Raw genomic sequence first — 15080 nt, forward strand, 5'->3', positions numbered from 1 at the left:
TGGGGTCCTATTGGGGTCCTATGAGGCTCTATTGAGGTCCTATGGGGTCCTATGGGGCTTTATTGGGGCTTTATTGGGGCCTATTGGGGTCCTATGGGGCTCTATGAGGGTCCTATGGGGTTCTATTGGGGTCCTATGGTGCTCTATGGGGTCTTATGGGGTCCTATTGGGGCTCTATGGGGCTCTATGGAGTCCTATTGGGGCTCTATGAGGCTCTATGGGGTCCTATTGGGGTCCTATGGCGCTCTATGGGGTCCTATTGGGGCCTATTGAGGTTCTACGGGGTCCTATTGGGGTACTATGAGGCTCTATTGAGGTCCTATGGGGTCCTACGGGGTTCTATGTGGCTCTACGGGGTTCTATGAGGCTCTATGGGGCTCTGTGGGGATCTATTGGGGCTCTATGGGGTCCTATTGGGTCCTATTGGGGTTCTATGGGGCTCTATGAGATCCTGTTGGGGCTCTATGGGGTCCCATTGGGTCCTATGGGGCTCTATGGGGCTCTATGGGTTCGTATTAGGGTCCTATTGGGTTCTATGGTGCTCTATGGGGTCCCATTGGGGTCCTATGAGGCTATATTGAGGTCCCATGGGGTCCTATGGGGGTTCTATGAGGCATTATTGCGGTTTATTGGGGTCCTATGAGGCTGCCCAGGGAGGTTGTGGATGCCCCGTCCTTGGAGGTGTTCAAGGCCAGGTTGGATGGGGCCCTGGGCAACCTGATCTAGTAAAGGTGTATGTTTGGTGGCCCTGCTAGGCAGGGGGGTTGGAACTACATGATCCTTGAGGTCCCTTCCAACCCAGGTCATTCTGTGATTCTATGATTAATGACTAGTAGGCCACTTGCACAAGCTGAAGACATCACCCTGAGATCCAAAAGCCAGGCTGTTCTCCATGTTGGATTAAGGCACCAAGAGGTAAGTCCATCAGATAGTCTAGATAATAGCAGAAAAACTCCAGAGTCTAGCAGCTAGCTAATATTATCAACCTCACTGATTGCCTTACATAAGCCATTTATTATTGTTGTTGTTTTAATGCAGAATGTGATTCTGGTGCTGACTGTTCAGCTCTGAATTCAGTACCTCTGTAGCCACCTCCTCATCAATATGGAAACTTGCAAAGATTTTTATTTAATGTGTTTTTCAATTAAAATGAAACATAACTCTGAGAATTCTGCTGGGATAGGTAAGGCATGAAAGAATTCCAGGCTTTCAGGTCCCTGGAAGCTAAGGCTGTGTCTTTGTGAGCCAGATTTAAGGTCCCATTCTTCACTGTTTCAGTAGGCTTATCAGCAACAACATAGTAAAACTGAGTGTTTTATTTTGTCAGTCAACAGTGTGGAGCCAAGAAAACATGTAAATTATTTAAAATCTTTTCTCATCTGTGGTCATATCAGTTTCTGAGGCATGATCGTGCATGATGTAAATGTTGGTGTCAAGCTTACAAGCTTGTACCCTTTGACATGGTATCAAAACCTGCTTGACATATTGGCAGCAACATGACAGAGAGAACTCAAAAACCCCAAACAAACTCTTCCCTCCCTTATCAGTTTAGGTTTTGAGAGTTCCCTTAGCAACCAGCACTGAACCAGCATACCTAATTGCTTTTTGCTAGTGATGAGAAAAATTGTGTATGTTTACAGTGTGGATATATGTGAGAAAGGGGACACAACAGCCCTCTTCGAATGGAAGATTTCCAGGTGACAAGCAGCTAGACAAGGAGGTGAGTATTTTTGCCAGCAAAAGCACATACACATACTCCATTCACTGAAAGTACTTGGAAGAATTTTCTTGTCTCCCCTACTCTTCCATCCCTAAATGATGCTGTGAGCAGAACGTACAAGAGAGAAAAAATGGCTGAAGCATCACCTGCACTTGCTAGGATCCCTTAACTTACCTGCTTCAGAGCTGTGATGATCCTCCTATTAATTATGGTTTGCCTTCAAACCCAGTGAAGTTTTAATGAATCTTTCTGTTGCCTTCCAGGGATGTGAAGCTCAATCAGAGAGCGAGAGAGACTGCCCCCAAAGCAGCACCTGCAGGTGAAATCCCTTCCCAGGTTCCTCAGGTATTTGGAAGCGCTGGCACAAACTACAGCCCCAGCTCACATTCCTCTCCAGTTTGTGTTGGGGGTAACGCAGTACTGCTGTGCTGGGCAGATTTTTACACTCACATTATGAGCATGAGACTCCAGTGACCACTGCTGTGAAGTTTAACACAAATAGATGTTCTGTATCTGTGCCAAAACACACCGTTCATTGGGGTGCTGCAGATGATACCTAATGAGTATAATTCCCAGCATTTCAGAGGTAGTGTTGGCTGAGATTAGCAAGACTAACTCAATAAAGCACTATCGTAATTGCATATTCACTGGGAAAGGCAAAAATAATCAAATGAAAAAGGACAAAACCGGCAGGGAAAGAAAATTTATTTCCAAGCATCTACGAGAGTGCTACAAACAATAGAGACTAAAACTCAAAGCATTTGAAACTTAAAAAACGTAGTTGACAATGTCCTTCTTAAAAATCAAACATAAAAACGTAGAAAATGCAGTTATTAATTCTAAAAGTTGCTCAATAGCGAAACAAAACCAGACAGCATCAATGAGGATGGAGTCCTACAAATGACTTCTTGTTTTTCTTTTTAACTTTATTTCCATTTGTTGATTTGTAAATTGAGACTCATTTCATTTTTTAATATTCATTTAAATTTAAAATGGAGAAATGTGCAAATCTAGCAAAATATTCTTTGGATTATAAACAGAGAAAAATCAACAACCAAAGAAATTTGAACCAAGTTAATAATAAACTATAGAATTATATAGAATGCATACAGCTATAATAAAGTGAAATATAACAATAAACATTATAGAGCAAATCTGCTGATTGAGCAAATTCTGCCTTATAAAACATAGGGATATAATGGGAGAAGTGAATATTTTGTGATTATAGAGCTGAAATGTCATTCATAATTTTAATGAGTTAAATTTTAATCTAACTACATACATGGGGGTCTTCAGAAAAGCAATACACCAACAGATCAGATTTCCTCTCAGATCAAGCAGGTGGGTACCTGACTGCAAATGAAGGACGGGGTCTGTAAAATGAACAGTAGAAAAATGGATATCGCTTCTATTTATTGCCTCTTCCCATATTGCAGCTGCTGATCTCTGACCCTAAACAGCAAACTACATTAAATTTAGGAGAACTACAGCTGTACACAGATGCTGAAAATGTGGATGCACGGAACGTATTCCAATCCCTTGCTCGTTCTGAACTAATATAAAAAAAAGTTATAGATCATTTTTCGATTAAAAACATACATTACAAAGAACGACTCTGAAAGCACTCCGCACTTCTGCCATCACAAATTAAAACGCCTTCCTATCAGTGGATGATTCTATTCTACTGCGATAAATGAAAAATAAAGTAAAACAAAAGTAAGTGCCAGAATCTTAATTAATACTCAGGTAAGGTAATTGTCAGGTAGAACAGTCTTTAGGGAACTTATAGCTAAATGGGGTCAGATTTCAGTCTCTAAAACCCGCAGCGTAGCACAGACAGGGAAATCACAAGCCTGGAGTAAGCTGTAAGCACAGAGTACTCCCGTCCACTTATAAAGTCGGTTCTGAAACCTCTGGAATTTCTAAGATATAAGATAAATGCATATTACATGGGACATATGTAAAAGTATTACACTTAATTTAATCCAGAAAACACAGCAGTATTATAGGAAGATTCTTACTGTGTTCTGGGAGCAGCCACAAGCTGTAGATAGGGGGTACAAAATGTTCACCAGACGTTACATTTTCTTTTTTTTAAATCTAAAAAACATTTTTAAAATGTACTTGATTCTTAAATAATCACTTAACAAGGCAACAAACCAACTACAAACACATAATAAATAAGGCTATTAAAAGGTCACAACTGTAGTAAATTAGTCAGAACTATAAATGGGACATTAGAAACACTATGTTTTGTTCTTATATGCTTAATAACCAGAACAAGAATTAAAAAAAGAATCAGTTTATTTCAAAGTCTGCTTCTTATATTGAAGCACATATTAAAGCAACAGTACAATGTTCATAAAATATAAGTGTGATGCTGTAACATTTCTTACATGTCAGAATACTGATATTTGTATGTATACTAAAATAAGAATTTTAAAATTGTACAAATAGATACATTAAAAATGACATAGAAATAGGGCGCCTCCCACTGCAACAAGACAGAGTTTTTATATCTGGCACGTATTAGTTCAAGATGAAAGTATAAGCAAAAAGATTTACAAGAATCAGCTGTAACAAGTTTGATGCTCAAGAGACATAATAATTGTACATTGTACTGTACATACATCATATGGGTTTAAGCTGGCTGAATATTATATATTTCAAGTTTAAAAATGCACTACCATATAGAGTGTCCATAGTTTAAGGCGAAATTACAGCTCAGAACTGTTAACTTTTCTAATTTGTGGAAGCTTCTTTGACATAAAAGATTTAGATGTTCATAACACATAAAAGATTTCCCTTATTTGTAGGTTCACTTTTAGCATTTTCCTTCATTTAAATATTCTGTAACTCTTAAGTGGGTTTTTTCCTCTAGTGAAGTTGGCAGCCAACTTCTGTATTTGCCTTCTGTAGGAAAAGGTACTTCACAGTATTTACCACTTTTATGTCCTTTTTTATCAAAGGAATCCCTTCTGTCAAATGTTTAAATGAGACTTTTCTTGATTTTTAAAAAAATACCTGCTTACATTTCTTCTGGATTCTTCAGAACATTGGACACAGTTCTTAAGGCCAAATATTAAACTTTATTGTTAAGAATCATCATCGAAAGTGTCTTTGGAGCCATACAAGTCTGCAAGTTTCTTAAATCGAGGTCCCCAGTTTTGTAGATAGTCGTAGTCCAAATCAGAATCTGTTGTCGCTGACTCTAATGAGCTAAGTGAACCAGCCACTGAGCCTCTTCCTTCATAGCCATAGATCTGAATAGAGTCATATGGAGGAGCGGTTGGATCGTTATCAGCCTCTTGTATTCTTGTGTTGATGAAATCATCAACATCAACACTGTTGGGAGCTGGTCGAAGCCCCGGTCTTGGCATATACTGATACTCGGGTTTTATGTCTTTACGAGGAATAAATCCATTGATGCCATCGGGGTTCTGCAAAGTAGCTATGTCAAAAGCTTCAGTATCTTCCTCTCCTCCTCCTTCGTCATCGTAAGTAATAATGTTCTCACGGACATCTTCTTCTTCAAAAACAATCAGAGGTTCTTTCTTCTGCCTTTTCAGTGTTACAAACAACACTACAATGACTACAGGGGGCGAAAAAGAAAAGTTAGACTGCATTCTTGAACAGAAACTGCTCTAAAAACAGATTATTGCATTCATTGAAATCTTAGCTTTTATGTTCCAGTTCAGCATGCATTTTTGCTAGCATCTGCACTTTTAGCATACCCAGCTAAGTAAAAGCTATGATGTTTGTACACAGAGTTGAACATAATGATTCGAAGCTTTCTCTTTGGGCTGAATGCCATTGCTCATGCTAATTGTTCATTACTACATAACTTTAATTCAAGAAAAGGATTTGTGGGCCCCTAGTGCTGTGTGACTGCTGCAGCACTGCCTCTGAGTGGTCCAATCACATGTCTGCTTGCAGCAGAACAGGATGAATGTCTCCTCTCTCCTGTATGCCCAAAGCTAAATTCCAGTTTCATGTTCTGGACATTTCCATGAAAATGGAATTGTTCTGAAGCAACAACTCAAAACACATCTTTACTGATGTGTTCCTTCTCACTGCAGATTTCTTTAAAATAACTTAAATATGTAAGAAAATAATGGCCGTTAAATGGTAGGAGCAAATTAAAACATTTTATATAAATATTTTCAAATCATCAGGAAATGCTTTATAGCAATTTCTTAAAAGCAAATCTTCCAAGCCCTTCATTTGTCTTCAACACAAGGGAAGCTGGAAGGAAATAGCTGGCAGGAGCCATTAATCCTGGCTGACCTCAATAAGGAACTTGTCATCCAGGGAAGATCACAAAACTTAAAACTGTATGTCGTGACCTCCTTTAAACAGTGCTCCTGATTAACTGATACTGGGCCACAAAAGGACATTCCTCGAGCACATCCAGACATATTCACTCGTGTCTGCTATTGCAGTCATCATATACTGCGTTTCAGCCTGGCAGATTAGTACCACCTATTAGAATACATGCTTAGAAATTAAGATTGATACATACGTCTTGGAATGAAAGGAAAGCTTAACTTTTAAATACAAATAACTGTAGAATAAGTAAGTAACTGCTTTACCAAGCAAAATCACAATGCAGGCAAGAATGGCAATTAAAGCTCCAGTGCTTAATCCCGCATTGAGGATGTAGGCTTCAGCATTACAGGAAAGCAAGGAGCCGTTGCTGTCACAGCCGCAGACTCGGATGGTCAGGGTGTTGGTGCTGCTCATAGGGGGAAGCCCTCCATCACTTATTACAATAGGAAGAAGGTATAAATCTTGCTTTTGACGACTGAATCCTTCACGTCTAACAAGAACGCTTGCAGTATTATCTGTTTAAAGAAGAGAGATAGTCATCACTTTTTTCTCAAAGTCATCCATCCCCCTTAGTAAACATGGAAAAAATATATTTTACTGCAATGGCTCTGAAGTTTGGGGTGGTTTAGCATGTAAAAACAACCAGTACGATGGATCACCTTCATAATGACCCCAAAACATTACAGTCCTGTGTTTAATTTGCACAGTAGTACAATACATTTTAATTATTTTAGGGTGATTAGGAACACAACATCTAGCTCTCTTTGGTAATACTGATTTGCATACATATCGTTCATTCTCTTTTCAAAGAATCTTAGCAGCCCTCATATGTGAGTTCACAAATTACTTAAACACCATAAGGCAATATGGTCACAGTAAACAAAGCAATGACTTTGCAACTTATGATGTTTATGATTATGAAACAGACATCATATAAACAGCTGAATATTAGATATACCAGCTAAGGCAATCTGATACATTAACTGTAAATACTAAAAAGTACATATGTTTTTGAAAGCCTGTTCTACAAATCATTATCATAGATAATGACAGTATCTTCAGCACCTCGCTAACTTTCTGGGATATTCACAACACTTCATCAACTGCTAGAATGACTGGGCGTTGGCGCTGCTCTCTGTGCAAGTTCTAGGCTCTCTCCAGAATTAAAACCTCTGGTGGAAGGGAAGAAAGCAAATCCCTGACTTATTGTTCTTGATGCCAGATCTACAGGAATGGAAGACACAAACTTGACTTGTTAAGGAGACTCCCATCAAGATAAAGAAGTTAGTCAACACTTGCTGTGTATTAGCAGTTTTTTTCATCCAAAGCCAGAATTCAGACAACTTGATCACATACACACATTCTCCTGGCACACACAATTACTTATGTGCCCATAACACAGGAGTTAAGGTAGCACTCACACTAATACTATTTCCATTTTTTTTTCTCTGAGAAGCTGCATGCCTTGGGCCTCCTGGTCCAGAGCATGGAAACCAGGCTGCTCTCTCAGCACAGAGGTCACTTTGGATAGTCCTTCATTGTCCCTGGAGCAAGAGCATTTGAAAGGCAAGTGTGTGAAATGAAACACTGGAATGAGACAGCCAGTGCTTCCTGCTCCCAACCTGACCAGACAAAGGCAAGGAAACATGAACAGCATTTCTTTATTTGTACTTATTGTCTTTAAGCTTTTAGACTGGACCGAAGTTTATAAATTTGTAAACATCCTGAAATAAGTAAGTAAAGTGAAACAACCATATCTGTGGCTTTCAGACCTTCAAAAACTAGTTTATGATAAAGATTTACTTTGCACAACCTTTTCTGTTTTCAGAATGGATTATCCACTATTGAACAAAAAAGAAAAGAGAGAAAAGAAAGGTCCTTTTATCTACTAATGGAGGGCTGTTCTCCTCCATTTTACTGCTGCCTTGAGGTACTGCAGAAGATTAATCATTTTCCTGTTGAAGAGTCAGCATAATTTCAAGAATTTAATAATGCAAAACATAGAACCTCTTTTTAATGATCTAATCACTGTTTTTTTCCATGAAAATCTGTGAATAAATTATACTAAAAATTAAGTATCCTTGTCCTGTTTTAACCACCTTTGCAGAAAGTAGCCTTGAAGCGGGAGAAGGTCTGAAATAGTTCCCAGATTTGGTGGACACAGATCAATTTATGGGATGAGAAGAATACCTGTACTGGGGCCCTTCTTACTGAAACTCCACTACTAGATAAAACTCTGAAGATCACAGCAAAAAAAAAAAAAAAAAAAAAAAAATATATATATATATATATATATATATATATAATAAGTTAATAAGAATAAGTTAATCTGCTCCTTAATGTCTTTGCCTCTCCTTCCAGGCCCAGCGTGATCGATGCCCAGACTGGTTACAATAGTATGCAGGTAGGAGAAAACCTACTAACTTCTCCTTTACTTGTTGGTCCTATTTGCTGAGGCTAGAGAAGCTCATAAAGATCTGATTATTTATCACTTACTTCTGCTTTCTGGAGGTGCCCTTTTGTCTCTTTTCATAGTTATTTTACCCTTCTAAACATTAGTCCAGGTTTTGTGTCACACTTTGAGAACCTTAGCGATATCAATGTTTGTGTGACAGGCATCTTATTTTTGGACATTAAATTAATGGGCTTACAACAATTTGATATAAACACGATTGTGTTTATATAGTATTCCTATTAGAAAAGGACATTAGATTATTCAGTTATGAAGTATGGCCAGCTCCACTGTGGTCAACTGCAATTTTACTAAGGCTGAATGTGACCCAATGGGTGATGTCTAGTTCACTGCCATTTTTTTTAAAATTAAAATCCAATTTAAAGTTGAAAAAGAATTACCGCATCATTTTTGTTTCTTTTCCAGTTCAATTCTCACATTTAGAAGGGACATAATATCCACAAGGGAAAAACAAAAACCTCCTTTACCTGGATAAAAGATAACATGTAATCCTAGCTAATATTCTCATCCTTGATTTTTCATCATTTTCAAGTCCCAGGAGTATAACTATAATCCATGTATAATGGCATTTTTTAAGCCAAGAAACAGAAGCTAAATGTCAGTACTGGCTTAAAACTATTACTTAACACATATAGGAGCTACCAGGCTGTCAGTCTTAAAGAACACAAAGACAAAAGCAAGAAAATATTCATCTTAATGCCATCCAGAAAAATACACATACTCTCATTTTTCAGCTATTATTGCCTGTGATTTCCAATATCCAAAGTTGCTTTAAGCGAAGATTGCATGAGCTCTCTATGAAATCTTTCCAATTAAAAGTTAAAGTTGCATTGTACCATGAAGATCTTTACAGTTGATTTTTCTGATTTTTGATTCTCTGTTTTCTGGTGATTTCTTTGATGCTTTCCCTGTTTTTCCTCTACATAAATGTAAATACAGTTTAGCTTTCAGGGGATGAACAATTCCAGGTGTCCAAGTGTCTGAAATCATTACCAAGTACTGGTAAGTGCTATGGAGAATCCATGGCAAAAGCCTGTATTTTACTGTTCATATGCTTCCAAATCTCCTGATTAAAAGGTTGAGTGCAAGAGAGTGTTTTCATATAGAAAAAATGAATTTTAGTCACTGATTTTAGTGGACTGACTTACAAACGTAATTCCAGTCTTCATAAAGCTCTGTCTGGCATATTTGAAAACACTGCTACACTTGAGTTTTGTGTAGTATAATGCATCCTTGTGCAGAGTGCAATAGCAGGGTGACTGCATTATTTCCTGCAGTATTGGCTGTGTGCCGGACTCATAAAAGGTGAGCCCAAGTAAAGGGCATTTCATTTGAGGACAGAGCAGGATTTAAAGCTGGAAATCTATCTGTTAACAATCCAACTCTCTGTTGTGAAGTGTCATGAGCCTCTGCTGCTCTTTTGAAGCTGACTTCAATGGGATTGAAACTGAACAGGGCCCAGGCTAACACAGTACTGTTTATTTATGTGGTGTAATGTAAGTAAACAGTGCAAAAGTAATTTGGTGTTTTATCACAGCATGTGATAAGCCATTATCTCATGTTTTCTATGGAAGATAGTCTCAGTTGAAAAAGTTGCTAACACAGTAGGCTATTAATAGGATGTGGGATGTGATTACTTTTTTGGATTACTACAATATGTGATTACTTTTAGAGGCTGGTAGAAAGAAACTCTATTAAATGATAATTACAGGACTGTATTCACTTTAAAGTTCTGTAATAGTCCCAAACGTTGGAGTTTTCATTAACTGTTCTCCACAGTTAATAAAGCCATTTTTATCTGAAACCAGTAATTCGCTCTGAAAGTGATGGCATGCTATGTAGCTGCTCAGATTTACAAATGAATAAAGAAACTTTAAATGATCATGTAAATTATTTCACTTGCAAATAGTAACATGCTCTCTCTGAAAACTTCTTTATATGGAAGTACGTAGAATTTAACTCTATCATATCTTATATTAAAAATAAATCAAAACAAAATACAGAAATAGTTAAATTAACAACATGTAATCAATAAAGATTATACAAAAATGATGAAAAGACTGGCTGTGAGTGAATGGATTTCTTCTACTTATTTTCTAGTTACAGAATTATACACTAATATTTGGTCTTAAGTATCACGTTGTTTAAACAACCTTTTGCACAATTGTCAGCCTCTGCATTTAACATACAACACTGTTTCCACTGAAGAACATTTTTATCTGGACTAACTTTGCCATTAAAACAATAAAATTAATTTGCTGCATGTGGAAATGAAGGATTAATGGAGCTGTCTGAAGTAAGACCACAATTTCATTTGCCTGTAGCTGTATCAGAGCACCTCAATTCTGACCTATGCATTCTCTCTTAGATTAAATACTCCAAAACACTTTCAGTTTGGCGTGATGACCATAAATTATCTCTTAAGGAGAAATTTGGCCTTGGGCTCTCAAGTAAATAATTCATTTTTATTTACTTCTCTAAAAATACATTCATCAATTTTTCAGAAATTGTGTTTTGCTACATTAAAGAGAATAAATATATCCTCTCCACTGGATCCTTTACGCATTGCTTATGTGTGTACAAGTGTCGAGCACTAGGCAACAATATTACTTTGATCCTCCAAGAATTACGGAGTTTTTGTTTTGGAACTGTGATGACAAATGCCCTCACTTCAGGTTTCTATAGAGGTAGAAAGCAGGCCAGAACTAAGTACTTGGGCAAAATAAGTTTTTGCTCGTCATGTTGCCTTTTGTATTTCTGGCAGTCTAGATTGAATCCTTTGGATTCATTATTTAAGCCAGTTCAGCTGAGTACAACAGTTCAAAAAAGAGTTGAGTATCCTTCATATGTTAAATTTTGCTAATTCAAACTAATTTCTTAGGCACTGAACCTGTATTTTTTTTCCTGATTCAGGAAAAAAGCAAATGAACATTGAATGTGAATGTCATACTGATTACCATTAAGTAAATATAATAAATATTTATTATGGCTGAGTTTGTATTTTCCCTTTCTCTCTTCTCTTTTTTTTGGACTCTGGCTTCCTCAGCCTTTGGCATGTTAGGTTCAATGATGTTACCGTGTTAGAAGATCAAATAGATCCTGGCTTTCATCTATGCCTTTTTTTTTTTCCCCTCTGAACGAATTCCTTACCTCTTATTGTACTCATTGTGACTGCAGTACTTCATTGCAAGAATTCCTCATTAACAGAAAATTGGCAAAGGGATCGTGATACCCATATGCTGAGATGCAGTCACTCTGGATTTCCATTTCAAGGCAATAATTTTCTACAGTAAGTTGGTTTTGTACTGACTTTATTCCATTAGACCCTAGACTGTATTCTCTTGTGGCCCAAAGTTTTGCAAGCAGTGTTAGACGATGGATGTATTCCTCCACTAATTCTAGCTTACCAGGTAGGTTTTGTTTAAGTCAAAGAGACTTGCCGTTCACATTTAGCAAACAATTTTGTCAATGCTTTTTACCTTCTTAATGGGAAATTAAGAGGCTGTGGATTTACATGCAGGGCACTATTATTTAATATGTATTCGGGAAAATGAAAGTGAGTTAATAAGCATTGCAATATTCTAAGAACATCCCCATATTTGAGCTGTATTTCGTCTTCCTTCTACTCTAAATCTCTAGAAAATAGGCACTCTGTCAAAAGTAATGAAAATGCTTTTGTATGACATTAAGTTAGCCATTAGTTTTGCTTTGAACATTATCATAAAGGAAGCATGCATACCAACCTCTGTTGTCTCTGAGTGTAAAATTTGGATTATGAATGATTTCGGGTGGTAAACTGAAGATAAATCTTGGTCCATTGGCTGCGTCATCTTTGTCATCAGCACTAATTGTAATAAATTGCTGTAAAAGAAAAGTAGTCTGTAAGCAAACAGCTCCTTCTCTGGATGCACCACATATAGATAGCATTCTGAAAAATCATTTGAATACTTAGAACTTTGAAAGTCAAATGATATAGCTGAAAACTTCAAAGCATCTCAATAAATACATGTTAATTATAAACATAGTTCACACTTACTAAAATCTGGAATTGAATCTTTATTTGGTATTAAATTTTACATTTATAGATGTAAAAGTATACACCTACCCACACATTCTTATATACAAATCTTTGCCAACATTATATTAGGAAGCTAAATAAAAGTCAGCAGAAACTTCAGCAGCTCACACTGAGCTAGCACAATGTATCTCCCAAACTGCTACACTAACTCCAGAAGTGCAGACAGTGTATAGAGAGTGTATATATTTCCATCTGACACTATTCTTTTTCTTCAGGGAGAAATCTTTAGGCAAACTCCCCTTAAGCAGCATAATGTGACCCCTAGAAGATGTTGAGTATTTCTTAGTATCTGAAACATGCTCTCAACTGGAAGAGTTATTCCCAAGCAGCTTCGTTACTGGTGGATACCCACAGCCCACACCAGTCACGTACAAAATACAAAACACTCTATTGCTAACTGTTCAAAATAAAAACAAAGGAAATTGCCTTACAGTTTGTTCTACATATTTTGGCCAACATTTAAAAAAAATATGTTTAGTTATTCATGTTTATTTGAGCTGCCAATGCAAAACTGGGCTAAACACTAAAAAGTAGGAAATTGATGTGCAGGGAGGGTGAAGAGCACAGGCATACCTGATTGCTTCGAGCATTCTCACAGACAAACGCTTCGTAGGCTGCTGCAAATTTTGGAGCATTGTCATTGACATCAACAACCTTAATGGCAACTGGAACTTTGGCTTCCTGGTGTTGCTTGTCTATGGGAATTAGCAAAATCAGAATGAAATGGAAGAGGGAACACCCCTTGAAACAAACAAAATCCCAGCAAGAACTCTAAGAGCCAAGTACAAGTAAAGAGGAAATAGCCTTAAGTATTTCTACTGGGATTTATTGCAGCGTACCAAGCTGTGACAAGTGTAAGACTACAGAATGTATAGCATTGATTATATAAGAACTCTGTGAAATACTTACGGACTTCAACAGCAAATACAGAAATATTATGCCAAGCAATTTCTTCCCTATCCAAAGCTTTCATTGTCTTGATATTGCCATCATCTGCATTAATAGTAAAATATCTTTCAAGGTCAGTGTGACGATCAATTGAGTACCTAAAGAGGATTGAAAGTGAGTAATCAGACAACAAAAAGACTTTGCAGCTTCATGCATTCAAATTTATTTTATAACATTGTCATTTTTAAGTAATTGCAAGCTCTACCCTATTACCAATGGGAAGCTATGTGGTTCTTTTAAAAAGAGGTTTACTATGTTCAATTCTATGTTTAGAAAAAAATCTTATGCCAGTATGCCTTCAGTGAATGGAGATTATTGTTCTTGGAACTCTCTGTACTAAAGCACCAAAATATTATGTTCTTCTTTTACAAAACATGACAAAAATACCCTCTGAGATATTTACTTAAATATCTACTGAGATTTTTATGTTTTTATCTGCTCCACATTAATCAAAGATCTTTTAAGTATATCTGCTGCTCTTTGGATTACTCGGTGTTAATTGAGCACACCAGATTATTAATATCTATTATCTACAACAGTTTCATAGTTGTACACCCCTGATTCTTATATATTTACCATGCAATTCTTACAAGTGCTACTTATACCCACAAAAGCGTTCTACAATTTAAGATACGCTGAGAACATGATAAAGATACAGTAATAGAAGACTACCTAATATAACTGTAGAAAGTTATGTTTGTATACTTGTATACTTGCTTTTAGAAATTAATCCTTTACAATTACCCAATGTGGGCCATAATCTGCTGCCCAGAATGCTATTTTCTGAGAAAAGAAAAAATTGTGATAATAGCAGAGGATATTTTATTAAAGAAAATACAGCACAGAACACAGTCTAACTCAGATGTTGTTATGCATACTTTAGGTAGATAGAGCAATGGTAGGTATTTCTTCATGCTATGGACTTGAGAATAGTACCTGTATGGTTACAGTTACTAATATTCTGAGTAGATTTAGAATATTACTGTCCTAGGTCTATTATGCTACCATAGTAATTTGCATAACAATTCTAAAAGCTTAAAATGCCTAGAAAGAAACACCCTGCTCTAACGGAACATACCTTATAGCACTGTTTGCAGCATCGGGGTCTTTGGCATGTACTTTTCCAACCACAGTACCAGATGCTGCATTTTCTTGTACTTCAAAAATATAACTTGGTTTTAGAAACACAGGCGGCTCATCAGCATCTTCCACTGTAATCTTCACTGTTACTGTATCCTTGAATGGCCCATTGCTGATGAACTTGGGATCAATATGCACGTTGGCTGCCTCTACCTTCAGGCTGTAGGACTTTTTGGTTTCAAAATCCAAGACCTGAGAGAAACAAGGTAACATAGTCATTGAACATAGTCAAACTGGAACGTGTAAAAGCAGTGAACAGTCCCCTAGTATTCAATAACATACAACAGATGTGAGCATATCTGTCAACAAGCTTGGACTGAAATGTGTGTATTTAAAAACAAAAAGACTTAAATAGAAGGAGCTACATTCTATGTATGGAGCAGCATATGAAG

At 37.0% G+C, this 15080-nt stretch overlaps 1 protein-coding gene across 6 annotated transcripts in view; it reads right to left on the bottom strand.

Annotated features, from left to right (window-relative positions):
* Positions 1 to 2408: 2408 nt before the first annotated feature.
* CDH11 (cadherin 11) overlaps positions 2409 to 15080 on the bottom strand; it is a 76989-nt gene continuing 64317 nt past the window's right edge. For all 6 annotated transcript variants that reach the window (XM_072346115.1, XM_072346118.1, XM_072346114.1 and 3 more), the window contains 6 exons: positions 14627 to 14880; positions 13510 to 13646; positions 13174 to 13295; positions 12266 to 12383; positions 6313 to 6564; positions 2409 to 5312 (listed from right to left, as the gene is read on the bottom strand). In XM_072346115.1, the coding sequence (XP_072202216.1) occupies positions 4816 to 5312; positions 6313 to 6564; positions 12266 to 12383; positions 13174 to 13295; positions 13510 to 13646; positions 14627 to 14880 (1380 nt within the window). In that variant the 3' untranslated portion in view covers positions 2409 to 4815. The remainder of the gene's footprint in view (positions 5313 to 6312; positions 6565 to 12265; positions 12384 to 13173; positions 13296 to 13509; positions 13647 to 14626; positions 14881 to 15080) is intronic.

Source organism: Excalfactoria chinensis, chromosome 11, assembly GCF_039878825.1.
Source record: "Excalfactoria chinensis isolate bCotChi1 chromosome 11, bCotChi1.hap2, whole genome shotgun sequence".
In the NCBI taxonomy this organism is placed as follows: domain Eukaryota; kingdom Metazoa; phylum Chordata; class Aves; order Galliformes; family Phasianidae; genus Excalfactoria; species Excalfactoria chinensis.